This window comes from Sminthopsis crassicaudata, chromosome 5 (genome assembly GCF_048593235.1).
Source record: "Sminthopsis crassicaudata isolate SCR6 chromosome 5, ASM4859323v1, whole genome shotgun sequence".
NCBI lineage: Eukaryota > Metazoa > Chordata > Mammalia > Dasyuromorphia > Dasyuridae > Sminthopsis > Sminthopsis crassicaudata.
Window position 1 is genome coordinate 16,157,098 of NC_133621.1, and position 16,538 is coordinate 16,173,635.

A 16,538-nucleotide genomic window follows, 5' to 3' on the forward strand; every position below is an offset into this window, starting at 1 on the left:
GTTCCCTGTAACTTGTCTCTGATGCTTCCTCATCACTCCCATCTTTTAGTGACATTCATGACACAGCTTGAGTCCCCCATTCTACAGGAGGCCCTTCCTGTTCTCCCCAGCATCTTCCTCTCCCAGATTACCTTACCTCTGCTTGGATCCACCTGGTTAGAATGTTAGAATTTGAAGGCCCGACATCCAGAAGAGGAATTCTTTTCCTTCTCTCCGGGGCTGGAGGGACAAACTGGGAGCAATGGCAGGATGGGGAAGAGACGAGATAAAAAAGGTAGATTTAGATTTATCTTTACATAATAAAGTTGTGCAAAAGTGGAGTGGGATGATTTAAAGGTTCTCGCTAGCTGGAAGTATTCAAGAAGGAAATCTGGATGCCCACTTCTGAGATATTCTTATCCAGATCTAGTTTCGCCTCAATGGCTTCTAAGGTTCTTTCCACATATGATCCTTTGTGACCTGGATTTCAGGACCCATCATGGTCACACATTAATTAACATTGCATCTTCCGAAACCCACAGTGAATGATGTGAACCATTGGGCCTCTAAGGCTTTGATGTATCTGTACCTTCATTGATGAGAGTCTGTTGTCAGAGCAGATTGCAGATTGCAGCCCTTCACACCATCTCATTATGGATAACTTTTTCCAGGTCTTCCTCTAAACCCTCCAAGTGTACACTGCCAAACATGGGGCTTTTTTTATATTTCAGGAGGGTACCAGTGCCTCCCTGGGCTGCCCCAGACCACCACGCCCCCTGCTGTTCACCCTTCTCATGGTTTTTGGTCCCAACCTCTCCTGTGCCCCCATCTCCCTTCCCTCGATATCATATTTTTCTCTGCATCTGCCTTCTGTTGCGACTTCCACAAGAACAGGATCTGTGACAAATCTTTCATTTCCTCCTCAAATCTGTCTTGCACACAATAGATATTTAATGTTTCTTGAATGTATGAATGGAAGATGAATGGCAGCCTAGGGATAGACAGAAGTAGAGAGAAAAGTCCCTGCTGCTTCCAACACTTCCAAGTGAATTTGGAATTTCCTTGGCAAAGATATTGGAGCTATTGGCCATTTCCTTCTCCAGCTCACATGAGGAAACTGAAGCCAGTAGGGTAAGTGACTTGTCCAGAGTCACACAATTAGTAAATGCTTGAAGCTGGATTTGAACTCAGGAAGATAAGTCTTTGTGGCACCAGGCTCAGGGCTCTAATTATACACCTCTCAGATTGGTTAAGATGACAAGAAAAGACAAGGATGAATGTAGGAGGGGATGTGGGAAAACAGGGACACTTGCTGGTGGAGTTGTGAACAGATCCAGCCATTCTGGAGAGCAATTTGAAACTATGCTCAAAAAGTGATCAAACTGTGCATACCCTTTGATCCAGCAGCATTTCTACTGGGCTTATATCTGAGAGAGATCTTAAAGGAGGGAAAGGGACCTATATGTGCAAGAATGTTTGTGGCGCCCTTTTTGTAGTGGCTAGAAACTGGAAACTGAGTGAATGTTCATCAGTTGGAGAATAGCTAAATAAATTGTGGCACATGAATGTTATGGAATATTACTGTTCTATAAGAAATGATCAGGAGGAAGATTTTAGAAAGATCTGGAGAGACTCATATGAACTGATCCTGAGTGAAGTGAATAGAACTAGGAGTTCATTGTACACAGCAACATCAATATTATATGATAATCAATTCTGATGAACATGACTCTTTACAGCAATGAGATGATTGATGCCGGTTCCAATGATCTTGTGATGGAGAGAGCCATCTACACCCAGAGAGAGGATTGTGGGAACTGAGTATGGATCACAACAGAACATTCTCACTCTTTTTGCTGTTGTTCACTCACATTTTTTTTCTTATTAATTTACTTTTTTTTTATTTGATTTCTCTTATGCAGCAAGATAATTGTATAAATATGTTTACACATATTAGATTTAACATGTATTTTAACATGTTTAGCATATATTGGATTGCTTATCATCTAGGGGAGGGGGTGGGGGAAGGAGGGGAAAATCTGAAACACAAGGCTATGCAAGGGGCAATATTGTCAAATTATCCATGCATATGTTTTAAAAACATTTTATTAAAAACAAACAAACAATAACAAAACAAATGCATATAATCCAACAAAACCAATTCCCACAATGGCCCATTTCCCCAAAACATATTTTTTCATCATACATCTTGAGTCTATCACTTTTGTCAGGCAGTAGGCAGCATTCTTCATCATCAGTTTTTTGGAATCATGGCTTGTCATTTCATTGATGGGAATTCTAAAGTCTTTGAAAGTTGTTTTTCTTTGTAATGCTGTTATTACATAAGCTGTGCTAAAAAAAATAAAGAAATTCATCAATTAAAGACAGTTAAAAAGAAAACCAGTTTGTTTAAGTTATCAAATATATATAACGTTTGTTTTAAACAATTACTAATTCATGCACTGTAGGTAAAGAATGGCTGGTTTGGGTGATCCTTAAGATCATTTCACATCTAGATCTCATGATTTGGAAGTTCTGTATCTATCATTCCAGCTTGTCTGCTGGCAGTTCCTTGTGCAAACAGTGCAGGCCATTAGGTCTCTCTGGACCTTCCTTTCTTCATCTGTAGAATGATAGAATTGGGTTTGGTAACCTCTGAGAACCCTTCCAAATGAGCCACTTTAGTATCTTTAGCCTCAATTGCCTTATTTATAAAATTTGGGGGTTTATTTAAATGGTCTCTCTGACCCTTTCCTGTTCTAAATTGTAATATTATTTTTCTTCCTTTAATTTCTTTTTCATCTCTTATTGACAAAGCTAACATTTCTAATCCAATATTGAATAGTAATGGTGATAGTGGGCAACCTTGTTTCACACCTGATCTTAATGAGAATGGTTCAAGTTTATCCCCATTACATATGATGTTTACTGATGGTTTTAAATAGATGCTACTAATTATTTTAAGGAAAAGTCCATTTATTCCTATACTCTCAAGTGTTTTTATTAATAGGAATAGATGTTGGATTTTATCAAATGCTTTTTCTGCATCTATTGAGATGATTATATGATTTTTGTTAATTTGGTTGTTAATATGGCCAATTATATTGATAGTTTTCCTAATATTGAACCAGCCCTGCATTCCTGGTATATTGATCATGGTGTATTATCCTGGGGATGATTTTCTGTAGTCTTTTTGCTAATATCTTATTTAAGATTTTAGCATCAGGGGGCAGCTAGGTGGCGCAGTGGCTAGAGTACCAGCCTTGAATTCAGGAGGACCTGAGTTCAAATCTGGTCTCAGACACTTAACACTTCCTAGCTGTGTGACCCTGGGCAAGTCACTTAACCCCAGCCTGGGGGCGGGGGGGGGGGGAGAAGAAGATTGGAAGATTTTAGCATCAATATTCATTAAGGAGATTAGTCTATAGTTTTCTTTCTCAGTTTTCGACCTACCTGGTTTAGGTATCAGTACCATGTCTGTGTCATAAAAAGAATTTGGTAGGACTCCTTCATTCCCTATTTTTTCAAATAGTTTATATAACATTGGAGCTAATTGTTCTTTAAATGTTTGGTAGAATTCACATATAAATCCATCTGGTCCTGGAGATTTTTTCTTAGGGAGCTGATTAATAATTTATTCTATTTCTTTTTCTGAAATGGCGCTATTTAAGCAATTTACTTCCTCCTCTGTTAATCTGGGAAGCCTATATTTTTGGAGGTAGTCATCCATTTCACTTAGGTTATCAAATTTATTGGCATAAAGTTGGGCAAAGTAACTCATTATTGCTCTAATTTCCTCTTCATTGGTGGAAAGTTCTCCCTCTTCATTTTTCTGATCAGATTTACCAAAGGTTTATATATTTTATTGTTTTTTTTTTTTCATAAAACCAACTCTTAGTTTTATTTATTAATTCAATAGTTTTTTTTTATTTTCAATATTATTAATTTCTCCTTTTAATTTTAGAATTTCAAGTTTAGTATTTAATTAGGAGTTTTTAATTTGGTCTTTTTCTAGCTTTTTAAGTTGCAAGCCCAATTCATTGATCTTCTCTTTCTCTATTTTATTCAAGTAAGCCTCTAAAGATATAAAATTTCCCCTTCTTACTGTTTTGGCTGCATCCCACAGATTTTGATATGATGTCTCATCATTGTCATCATCTTGAGTGAAATTATTAATTGTCCCTATAATTTGCTGTTTCACCCAATCATTCTTTAAGATGAGATTATTTAGTTTCCAATTACATTTTGGTCTATTTACTCCTAACTTTTTGTTGAATGTAGTTTTTATTGCATCGTGATCTGAAAAGAAAGCATTCACTATTTCTGCCTTCCTGCATTTAATTTTGAGGTCTTTATGTCTTAATATATGGTCAATTTTTTGTATAGGTTTCATGAACTGCTGAGAAGAAAGTATACTCCTTTCTATTTCTCCAAAGATCTATCATACCTAATTTTTCTAATATTCTATTTACCTCTTTAATTTCTTTTTTATTTGTTTTGTGGTTTGATTTATCTAATTCTGAGAGTGCAAGGTTGAGATCTCCCACTATTATAGTTTTGCTGTCTATTTCTTCTTGCAACTCTCTTAACTTCTCCTTTAGGAAGTTAGATGCTGTACCACTTGGGGCATATATATTTAGTACTGATATTGCTTCGTTGTCTATGCTACCTTTTAGCAGGATATAGTTTCCCTCCTTATCTCTTTTAATTAGATCAATTTCTGCTTTTGCTTGATCTGAGATAAGGATGGCTACTCCTGCTTTTTTTATTTCACCTGAAGCATAATAGATTCTGCTCCATAGTTTTACCTTTACTCTGTATGTATCTCCTTGCTTTAAATGTGTTTCACGTAAAAAACATATTGTAGGGTTCTGACTTTGATCCAGTCTGCTATCCACCTCTGTTTAATGGGAGAGTTCATCCCATTCATATTTACAATTAAAATTACTAATTCTGTATTTCCTGCCATCACATTATCCCCAGATTGTCCTTTTTTTTCCCCTTGCCCCTCCCTAACCCCTTCCCCAGTATAAACTTATGGGCTCCACTTGTGTCACACAGCCCTCCCTCTTTAGTATCCCTCCCTCCTCCCATTAAATCCCTTCACCTTTCTTGTACGCTTCCATTATTACTCTTTTCCCTTTTCTTCTCCCTCTTATTAATGAGGTGAGAGAGAGTTCTCTGTAAAACAAATACATCAATTATTTTCTCTTTGAGCCAACTCTGATGAAAGATTCACACAATGTTCCTCTCCCTCTCTAAATTCACTCAGATATGATAGGTTTTCTTTGCCTCTTCGTGGGATGTAGTTTCCCTCTTTTTATCTCCCCTTTTCCCTTATTCTGACACTATCCCTTTTCCATTTCTACTTTCTTTTTTTATGTTATATCAGTAAAATCAAATTATACATATGGTCTTTATGTATATGCACAACAGAAATACAGTTCTCAAGAGTTCCTTTTACCTTTTTCTGCTTTTCTTGAGTCCTATGGTTGGAGATCAAATTTTTTGTTTAGAGTTGGTTTTTTCCTTAGAAACAAATGGAATTCATCTGTATCATTAAATGTCCATCTTCTTCCATGGAAGAAAATGCTCAGCATAGCTGGGTAGTTCATTCTTGGCTTCATTCCAAGTTCTTTTGTTTTTTGCAATATCAGATTCCAGGCCCTTTGATCCTTTAATGTAGAGGCAGCCAGATTTTGAGTGACCCTTGTTGTGGCACCTCGGTATTTGAATTGTTTTTTCCTGGCTGCTTATAATATTTTTTCCTTAGTCTGATAGTTCTGAAATTTGGCCACAATATTCCATGGAATTTTTTTTTTTAGGGTCTTTTTCAGAAGGTGTTCGATGAATTCTTTCAATGCTTATTTTACCTTCTGGTTCTATGACCTCTGGGCAGTTCTCTTTGATGATTTCCTATAAAATAGTATCTAGGCTCTTTTTTTCATCATAATTTTCTCAAAGTCCAATATTTCTCAGATTATCTCTTCTAGATCTATTTTCCAAGTCTGTTGATTTTTCAAGTAGATGTTTATAATGTTTCTTTCTATTTTTTCATTTTTTTGGTTTTGCTTGACTGATTTTTGGTGTCTCAATGAATCATATGTTTCTATTTGTTCAGTTCTGATTTTTAATGAGTTATTTTTTTCATTAGCCTTTTTTACTTCTTTTTGTATATGTCCAATTGAATTTTTAAATGAGTTGTTTTGCTCTATGGAATTTTTTTTCCCACTTTACTATTTTTTGTGTGTGTGTGTGAGTTATTTTCTTTTTCCAATTCACAAATCATACTTTCCTGGGAGTTCTTTACCTTTTCCAATCCACAAATTCTGCTTCCAATATTATCCTTCTTAAAACGATTCTTCATTTCAGAGTTTTCACAAATTCAGACTGGCCTTAACTTCTTCTTGGTCTGAGTTAAAGAGAATGAATTAAAGAATGGATGAATGGAGGTGCTTGGAGAAGACAAACTCACCTCCTCATATTATTTTTTACTGACTTTTAAAAAGTCCCATTTCCCAGCTCTCTTACTCAAGAACTCTGGTAGAAGTGTCAGATCTGTAGAAATGATATCGTTGTTGAAATCAGGAAGTTCCTTAGCCCCCCAGTTCTCTGATGGATTGCCTTGTCCTGTCTGTTTTGCCCAGAGCCTGTCACCTTTCCTCCATAGTGATGGAGGAAAAAATGAAACCCGGGCAAATACATAACTGAAGTGCTGTTCTGCAGCTGAGTAAGCTAGTCACCTATTATTAAATGCACAGCAGACTAAACAATTTTTTTTTTCAAGGCATCAGGTTTCAGGCCTTAGATTTCTGCCTGTCTCACAACTTCACTCGGGAGGAATCATGTCAGCTACAGTGAAGAAAATCATAGGAGTCAAATTCTAGGGGAACTGGGCATTTTGGGAGCATTAGGGTAATGTTAAAGAGTTGGTTATAGCTGGGTGACTGCTCATTCTCTCTCTGTCTCTATCTCCCTCCATATACACATATGCACATAAATATGTGTGTGTATGTTTGTGTGTGTGTGTGTGTATATATATATATATATATATATATATGTATATATGTATGCCACATACAAAAAAATGTTAAAGATTGGTTTAAAGATTTAGAATTGGAAAGTACCGCATAGTCAACTCCATGGAGATGGGACTCCCCATATCCTCATTTTACAGATGAGAAAATCAAGGTCCAGAAAAGACTAAATAATTTGCTAAAGGTCATACAGAGGCAAAGCTGAGATTTGCCCCCAGGTTTTCTGACTACATACCTAGGACATTTTTCACCACAACATTGTTGCATTCTGCTTAACTTTTTGGCCAGTGCATCCATTGAACCTTAGGAAGTAAGGCAAGCTAACACCCCACATCCTTTGAGCCTTGTTGGACTCCTATCTAACTCTGTCTTTGACAGGAATTTGTAAGGTTCCTTTAACAAGAAAATAGTTCTTTTTTTTTAATTTTTATTTTCAAAACATATGCATGGATAATTTTTCAACCTTGATCCTTGTAAAACTTTGTGTTCCAAATTTTTCCCTTCTTTCCCTATCCCCTTCTCAATATATGTTAATCATTTAAAAAATATAATTAAATCCAATACATATATTTGTGTATATATATATATAATATTTATACATATACATTTATATTATTATCATGCTGCATAAAAAATCAGATCAAAAAGAAAAAAAAATTGGAAAGAAAACAAAATTCAAGCAAACAACAACAAAAAGTGAAAATACTGTGTAGTGATCCACACTCAGTTCCCACAGTCCTCTCTCTGAGCGCAGATGGCTCTCTTCATTACAAGACCATTGGAATTGGTCTAAAGCATCTCATTATTGAAGAGAGTTGCATCCACCAGAATTGATCATTGTATAATCTTGTTGTTGCTGTGTACAAGGATCTCCTGGTTGTGCTCACTTCTCTCAGCATCAGTTCATGTCAGTCTCTCCCAGGCCTCTCTGAAATCATCCTGATTATTGAAGAAATTAGTTCTTAATTCTCAGAGCACAGAAGGCTTGGTGATGGTCTTCCCCACTGCCCCTCCTAGCTCTAAAGCTAATTTTCAACATGGCTGTCATATGCAGTGCAGGGTTCTGGAGAGCCCTGTGGGCTGGTGGAGGACTTCCTCTCTGGACCTTTTTCCCCAGTTCTGGCTTCCTCTGCCTCATTTCACCACATAAAGGTTTTTTCCTGAAAAATGAGTCCTCCCCACTGGTGAGGAGACAGGATGTGCCCTCTCAGCCAAGGGGTGTTTGGCCACAAACACCAGGGCTGTTGATGATTAAGTTCCCTCTGTGCTGTTGAACCATCCAAGTGAATTCTTCCTGGCCACCATGTTGAGTGCTGACCGGGTACCAAGGGCTGAGAAGTGAAAATGCAGATTGCCCCTAACCTTGGCCTTGTGCTCTGATTTGGAGTCAGAGGCCCAGGTTCTGATCCAGATTCCCCCATTTGGGGGATATTGGGCTAAACACTCCCCCTTTGTAAGATGAAGCATTTGGCCAAGATTGCCCAGATGCCTGCTCTAGCTTGAATGTTTGCTCCTCCAATGTTAGGTGCTAAATAGAAGCTCTGGGAAGGATGGAAAATGGGGCAGCCTCCTTTAAGACAATCATGGTGGCTCAGACTGCATGTCCAGACCAATCCTGTCGGTCCTTTGAACATCCCCCACCGAATGACCGCACCTTAGCTATTAGCAGCCCATCGGGCCCACACTATTATTACTGTGCATGTCCCAAAAGCTGCGGAGACTCCCGTAGCCAGCGCTTGTCTTTGCTCAGGAAGGCGTGGCCTCCAGTAACCAGCAGTCACAATCAGGTGTCACCCTCCAATTTTCTGTTCTAATCTAGCTAGACTCAGATGCTTAGACGCGGCTCCCAATTGCAGGAGAGAGATTCCCTTGTTTTCGACGACTCTCCACCTTTTAAATCCTCCCGGCGTTTCATGGAGTCTGGCTGTGACTGAGGAGGCTTGCCGGAGACCCCCATCGCCACCCAGATAAATGAGGAAACCAAATGTTAGATCAGGAATGGGGACCACCGCTACCAGTCCCAACCCTGCTTCCTGTTGAAACCGACATTTAATGCTCGTTTGCTGAAACAAATGATTTTTGAAGACCAGCCACAGTGAGACTGATCTTTTCCAAATGTGGAAATAGGTGCCTGTTTTGAATTTCTAAAATGGCATTATATGGGGAAAAGCAATATGGCGGAGAGGATTGAGAACCAGCCCTGCCTGGAGGAGAGAAACCTAAGAACCCATCTTTTCTCTGACATAGACTCAGCCTTGATCTGAGGGCAGTCAGTGCCCCCAGCTGTAAATTATTAAGGAACTGCCAATTGCTGTAGGTGAAGGGAATTTCCATAGTAGGAGTTACCCTTAAAGCTGAAAATACAGACCCAGGCTTTAAAAAGTCGAGATATATATATATATATATATATATATATATATATGTATATATATGCATCCATCCATATATATATATATAAAACATTTATAAGTATGACAAGTTATAAATATGATATTTATAAGTATTATGTAAGCTATAAAGACAGCTAAGAAAGCTATAAAGACAGCTAAGAGATCCAGTGAATAGCACTAACTGGCCCTGGAGTTAGGAAGACTTGAGTTTAAAGCCCAGTTCAGACACTTTATTGATGTGACTTGGTCAGATGTATCCCCTTCTTCAGGAGCTCCATGGTTTACGAACGTCAAGGCACCATCACCCACAGGCACACAGTGCTAGAGAGCCTGTGTCGGTTGGGTGGTGGTTGAAACCATTGGTGGTATCAATGGCCAGAGCAAACACCCGCGTTCCTCTGATCCACCCATGAGACACAGACTACAGGGCACTTAGGGTGTCTCCTGCCCATCTTGTTAACTCTTTGGGGCCCTTGATCTTAGTTAAAGATGCAAGAGCTTTGTTTGGATTTTAGTAGAGCATCTAAACGTGGAATGACAAATTCAGACTTGAGGCCATTGGGTCCAACTCCCTCATTTTACAGATGAATCAGGAAACCGACCCCTAGAGAGGGGTGACTTGACCAGTGTCACATAGTGGCAGAGCTGAAATTTTGAATTCAGGTCCTCCAAATCCAATGTTCTTTCTGGCTTTTCAACATCCTCCAGGCTTCTTTCTGTCTTTTCTTTCTTTCTTCTTTCTTTCTTCTTTCTTTTCTTTCTTTCTTTCTTCTTTCCTTCTTTCTTTCTTTCTTTTCTTTCTTCTCTTTCTTTCTTTCTTTCTTTCTTCTTTCTTTCTCTTTCTTTCTTTCTTTCTTTCTTTCTTTCTTTCTTTCTTTCTTTCTTTCTTTCTTTCTTTCTTTCTTTCTTTCTTTCTTTCCTTTCTTTCTTTCTCTTCTTTCTTTCTTTCTTTCTTTCTTTCTTTCTTTCTTTCTTTCTTTCTTTCTTTCTTTCTTTCTTTCTTTCTTTCTTTCTTTCTTTCTTTCTTTCTTTCTTTCTTTCTTTCTTTCTTTCTTTCTTTCTTTCTTTCTTTCTTTCTTTCTTTCTTTCTTTCTTTTTCTTTCGCAATTGGGGTAAAGCGACTTGCCCAGGGTCCCACAGCTAGGAAGTGTTAAGTGTCTCAAACCAGATTTGAACTCAGGTCCTCCTGACTTCAGGGCTGAGGCTCTGTCCACCTAGCTGCCCCTCTACCATGGTCTACTTTACATCTGCTCTCTCAGTGTGGAAACTCTTTTCACCAGAACAGTTTCTAACTCCTCCATGCCTTTCATCCTGTATGGTTCTTGTTCTCCACAGATCCTCCATTCAGACTCTCTTTCGGTGCACTGCTGGCCTAACCCTCAGATTTTAAGTATTTTGGGGGTACTAAAGTTCAAGCTGTTTATAGCTCTCCATCCTTTTCCCTTCTGGACCCGCCCACCTCCTTTTCTAATCATAAAGATTCTTGTCGCTGCCTTTTGGGCATGTGTGGTCCCTAAGCTTGGGTGCTTCCATCACCCTAGGGGATGTTAAGAAATGTCTTGTGCCAGTAAATGTCAGGACTGAGGATCCCGGGGAATCTCTGTTTCCAAAAGAAGAGCTATTTCCTTTCCTCTTTTTTAGTTCCCTTGTGCCTTCTTTTTTGGGCTCCCCTTGGAAATGCTATGTCACAGAGTCTTCCGAGGGAAGCCGCCATCAGTAGACAGACATCAATGCCAGACTCCACTTGTAATAATGTAACAGAGAAGAGTGATTTCTCGACGGCTGGGGAGGGATCATCTGCTCATGGCTGGTTTCCCTATTGGGAGCACGGCCCTTGTGATTCTGAGCTGACCCGCTTGTGATAAAGCCCATCCATCCTCGCCACAGAATCCTGGATAGTCTAACCCTGTTTAGCCAGAGTAGAAGTGCCGATGGCCTTGAGTGATCAAAGCTCAAGCTCACCCCCAGTTGGGAAGAGGAATGGTCTAGTATGAATTGCTTCCGAGTTCAGTGCTCCCGAGGAAGCCTGTGGACAGAAGAATTTCATCTAATTAGAACAAAAGGTAAACACTTCAGAGGCCAGAAAAAGTGGGATTCCCAGGAAGGTAGAAGGATGCTCCTGGAACAGGAGGAAAGGGAAATGCTTTGGCTCCCACTACATATGTAATCCTACTATGCTAAATAACCTTTATATATTTTACAAAGCACTTTACATCTATTATCGCAGGCGATCCACACACTCTGAGGTCATTTTTATAGACAAGGAAACTGAGGCTCAGAGGTTCACTAAATTGCCCAGCATCAGACACTTAGTACCTGAAGGAAGATCCAAACTCTTCCATATCTCACTCTCCCACCCATCCCCTGGGCTTCTTATCAAGAGCTATTTGACAAGAACAAATGACTTCATTAAGATAAAGAAACTTGCACTGTTTATGTAAGTACTTGTTGAGTACCTACTATGTGCTAATTGTTAAGAATAGGCAGATAAAAATTAAATGGCTCCTAGCATCTATAATAGGAAATGTAAGTAGGGGGAGTTCAAAGGCATTTCCTGCAGGTATGGAAGGGAGAATTAAGGGAAGGGATGGAGCAAGTAAATCACCATCAGCCTCTAGGTCTTCCCTACTCTTGTAGAGCAAGTTACCTAACTAATAGGAAGGCCGTTGTTTGCTTAACTTTAAAAAACAAGACTCATCTTTCTCCTAGTCGGCCCTACTCGTCCTGAGCCTCCCCTCCCTTCTCGCTCAGCTGCCAGGACCTGTCAGTTCTACCTCCATCATGTCTCTCCCCGTCCATCCCCTGGGCACCATTCCTGCTTAGAGCGGGTCACCTCTTGCCTAGATTGGTGTCTGATTTCATTCCTTACCCTGCAACCCTCTGATCTCAAGCGGAGTGACATCTTGTTTCTTAATCTCATCTGTTCTCTCCCATCTCTGGGCCTTTGCTAACTCTGTATCCCCTGCCTAGAATAGAGAGCAGTCGAAGCTGCTGCCTATGGAAGTGGGAGCTTTCTTTGGTCAAGGTCAAGTGTAAATGCCCCAAGTCTTTCCTGATCACTTCCTCCCCTGTCCCAGTTCGGAGCAAAGCCTTCTCCATAGCAATCCCTTCTGCCTCTTCCTTTGACCTCTCATGGTTTTACTTGTAGGGTAGCTATGGCTCTTTCCTGATCTTAGATTACAACCTCCTTGAGAGGAAGGGGCGAGTCCTTTTTCCTCCTTGGACACTAAGAATCTACTTAGACTTGCTCTGTTTATAGCTAGTTCCACACATTATTGCTGCTTTTTAAAAGTACAGGTGATTCCCCTGATGGTCTTTCTTCTCTCCCACACTGAGCCCTTCCTTCTACTAAAGAAAATCACAGAAGCTCCTCTACAGCTCCAGGACTATGTCTGATTGTGCACACCCCACATCTATAGCCCCCAGTCCTTTTCTTGAGAGGAGGGACGTGTATTTCAACTTTGGTTTTCCCATTTCCTATGGTTTTCTTAGTCAGAAATTGGTGGTCATCTCCTCCTCTTCCTCCTCCTCCTCTTCCTCTTTCTCCTCCTCCTCCTTTTTCTCTTTCTCCTCCCCCTTCTCCTCCTTCTCTTCCTCTTTCTCCCCCTCCTCCTCTTCCTCTTTCTCTTCCTCCTCCTTCTTCTCTTCCTCCTCCTCTTCTTCCTCCTCCTCCTCTTCCTCCTCCTCCTCTTCCTCTTTCTTCTCCTTCTCCTTCTTCTTCCTGAGGCAATTGGGGTTAAGTGCCAAATAGAAAGTGTTAGTGTCTGAGGCCAAATTTGAACTCAGGTCTTTCTGACTTCAAGACTGGTGCTCTATCCACTGAACCATCTAGCTGCCCTAAATTTTCTCATATTCTCATCATAATAATTTCTCATAGCACAATAATATTCCATTCTATTTATCACAATTTATTTAGCCATTTAGGACAGGCCCTCACTTTCTGTCCAGTTTTTGTGTGCTTTTTATGATGAATTGAATTTATTTAAATTAAATTTAAATTTAATATAATTAAATTAAAATTCTAATTAAAATTCAAATGAAAAAAATAAATAAATTTAAATTCAACCTCTAAGAATTAGACACCCTTCAGTGTATCCAGAAGCTCCCCAGATTTCCAAGGCAATTTCCTTAGGGAAGCTCAGAGGATCACAGAATCACAGGGATAAAGCTGGACTGGAGTGTGAAAGGGTTATAGAATTGAACCCCCCCCTTTTCAGATGAGTATTACAGAAAGAAACTTCTCTGAAGTCACGTGGCTAGTAAACATGTGAGGCAGGATCTGTACCAAGTCTTCCTGAGATCAATGTTTTATTGGTCCCCAATACCAAGTAATTTCTATTGGCAGAAGATGTGAAATGGGGCACATTATAAATTCATGCCATCTCAGTGCAAGGAGCTTCCATGATTGTGTCTCAAGGCAAACTTTTTATTGATCTCTAATGACTCCCTAAGGAGGTGCTCCAAACCTTGCCCTACTGTCTGTCCTGAAGGTCCCCTTGCCATCACCCCCCTCTCCGAGGAAAACCTGGACTACTTTCCCAATGGGATTAAAGCTACCTGTTGTGATTTCTTTCATTTCCCTTCCTCACTAATCCAAAGGCTGTCTTAGAAACCCCTCAGACACTTGCTGCCAGTGTAATTCTGGAAAAGTCTTTAATCCCCTTGTGGCTCAATTTACTCATCTGAAAATAAACTCGAGGGTCCTGGAGGTCCCTTTAATCTCTAGATCTGTGATTTTAGGGAACTCTGACCATCTCCATCCATTTTCTCCTTCCCTCTGATCTTGGCAGAGAAGGGGCCTTCTTGCTTTCTGTTTGTGTTCTTGATTCCATTCTAGCCAGTGACTTCTGAACCCCTCTCCCTTCCAATGCCACCGGGTCTCTCTGGGCTAAAAAAAAAAAGAAATAAAAATGCTTTTGTGACCCGCTTTTTCTTCAAGTTTCACAGCTACAGTATCTACAGGACTCCCTGGGGTGCTCTAGAGCCTGCTTTCTGATCTGTCCCCACCCCTCTGCAGCTTCCATGGCCCCCAGATCCAAGGACTTGGTCCTCCCAGCCACTGCTTGATGTGGCTGCCGGCCTGTTTGTGCCTGTGTCATGTCTTGGCACCCGGGCTTCTGGGACCCCGGTCTCTCCCGCCTTGTTTCCTGTGACTTTGGCTCTCCTTCCCTCCACCTCCTAAGGGTGGGCAGCCGTCCCCTGAGGTGGTACGCCCATCTGCCTCCTCTCATGCATGTCTCCTTTCCTCCTTTCTCTTCCTGAGCAATTTAATCCACTCTCTAACTCCCACTTTACTTTCTCTGCCTGGGGAGTCCAAGTCTGTGTATGTGATCTGATCTTTCCCCCAGTTCCATTTTGCTTTTCTGATGGCCTGCAGGGCATATTACCTGGATTAGAATTACAGGACCTGAGTTCAAATCCTGATGGATTCTTCCTACCTGGGTCACTGTTGTGATATGGGAGCCCCCTGTCAGTGGCTGCTGGAGGTCTAACTCAGACCTATAGAGTGGATCTCTTCATGTGAGGGGAGGAGGATGATGATTGATGATGATGATTGATGATGATGATGATGATGATGATGATACAAGGAGACTGAGAGGCAGTTGCGTTGTCTGACCTCTCTCCTCTTCCCTCAGCCTCCAATTTATTTCATTCCCAATCCACAAAGAACATCTTCAAAGGCTGCTTTGTAACTCCTTCAGATGTTACGATTCACAGCTTGGAAGTTCTCAGAGAACTGACCTGCCCCTTCACCTAGGCCTGGTCCTTAACAAGTCACCTTGGTCAAATCACTTGCCGTGTATGTTTTTGTATACACAGATACGTATCTCCATATTGGTATATGTGTAGATGTGGTTTATGTATCAACACATACACGTACCACATATGCCCACTGTCTCTCCTTTTATAATTTATGCCCTGGGGCAGCTAAGTGGCGCAGTAGATAGGGCACCAGCCCTGAGTTCAGGAGGACCCGAGTTCAAATCTGGTCTTAGACATGTAACACTTCCTAGCTGTGTGACCCTGGGCAAGTCACTTAACCCCAGCCTCAGGGGGGAAAAAAAATAGAATGCATGCCTTTTGAGGGCAGGGCTCTTTTGTTTTTGCTTGGCACATGGGGGGCCGGCTGCTTTTTTTCAGCACTTTGGACATCTCCTTTGCTTTGCCATTTTCACATTCTTTTTTTTTTTTTTTTAACTAAAACTTTCCACCTTCAAAACACACGCATAGACAATTCTTCAACACTGACCCTTGCAAAAAAAATCCTGTGCTCCAATCCCCGCCCTCTTCGCTTTACCCCTTCCCCCAAATGGCAAGCAATCCAATCCTTATATCATTCTTATTTGTGAGATCTCCATTCCATCTCCCAGCAAAAGGAAAGTGATGAAATAGCTTTGGATTCCAATGGATTGGGAGTCAAAGAACTTGGGTTCAGATTCCCACCCTTGTTCATCCTTGACAAGGCCCTTCTGTTCTCTGGGCCTCAGTTTCCCCATCTGCAAAATGCAGAGACTGGTCTAGTTGACCTCTAGGGTTCCCGTCTCATTCCAAGTCTCTGAGCCTATGATCCTTCCCCCCAGGACACCACTGGTGGGGCAGCGAAAACATGACAGAGCAGGATATTTTTCTTTGGATCTGAAGGGGGGAAGGAAGCATCTCATTCTAGATCCTGTTGCTCTCTTTCCTCAGATCAGACCCCGACGCCCACTAGATTCCTGAAGAACTGTGAGGAGGTGGGCCTCTTCAATGACATAGACTGCTCCCTGGAGCACGAGTTTCGGAAAGCTCAGGAGGAGGAGACCACAAAAAGGGTAAGTCTGACTTCCCGGAAGCTTCTACTCCCCCTTTTCCCGACTGCAAACCTCTGTCACCTCTTGGGAGCCTCTGGTTGGAAACTAGGTGGCAGTGCAGATTGTGGGGAAGCGCGGCTGCAGAAAGGCTCTGTTCGGAGCGGAGGAGGAGGCTCCCTGAGCCCATGGGCTGAAGGCAGGGCTTGGGACTACAGACTCCCCGGCTCAGGCAAAGACGGTGCCTGAAAGAGGAAATAAAGCAAAGCCCAATGGTTCTCTAAGAGACATCTGCCCTTGGCTTCCTACTCTTTCCCACACAGGATCAGTGGGTATCTGAAAAT

At 41.0% G+C, this 16,538-nt stretch overlaps 1 protein-coding gene across 3 annotated transcripts in view; it reads left to right on the forward strand.

Moving 5' to 3' along the window:
* Positions 1 to 16,538, forward strand: part of CREB5 (cAMP responsive element binding protein 5) — a 477,814-nt gene that overhangs the window by 88,543 nt on the left and 372,733 nt on the right. For all 3 annotated transcript variants that reach the window (XM_074272189.1, XM_074272188.1, XM_074272191.1), the window contains one exon: positions 16,097 to 16,218. In XM_074272189.1, coding sequence (XP_074128290.1) covers positions 16,097 to 16,218 — 122 coding nt within the window. The remainder of the gene's footprint in view (positions 1 to 16,096; positions 16,219 to 16,538) is intronic.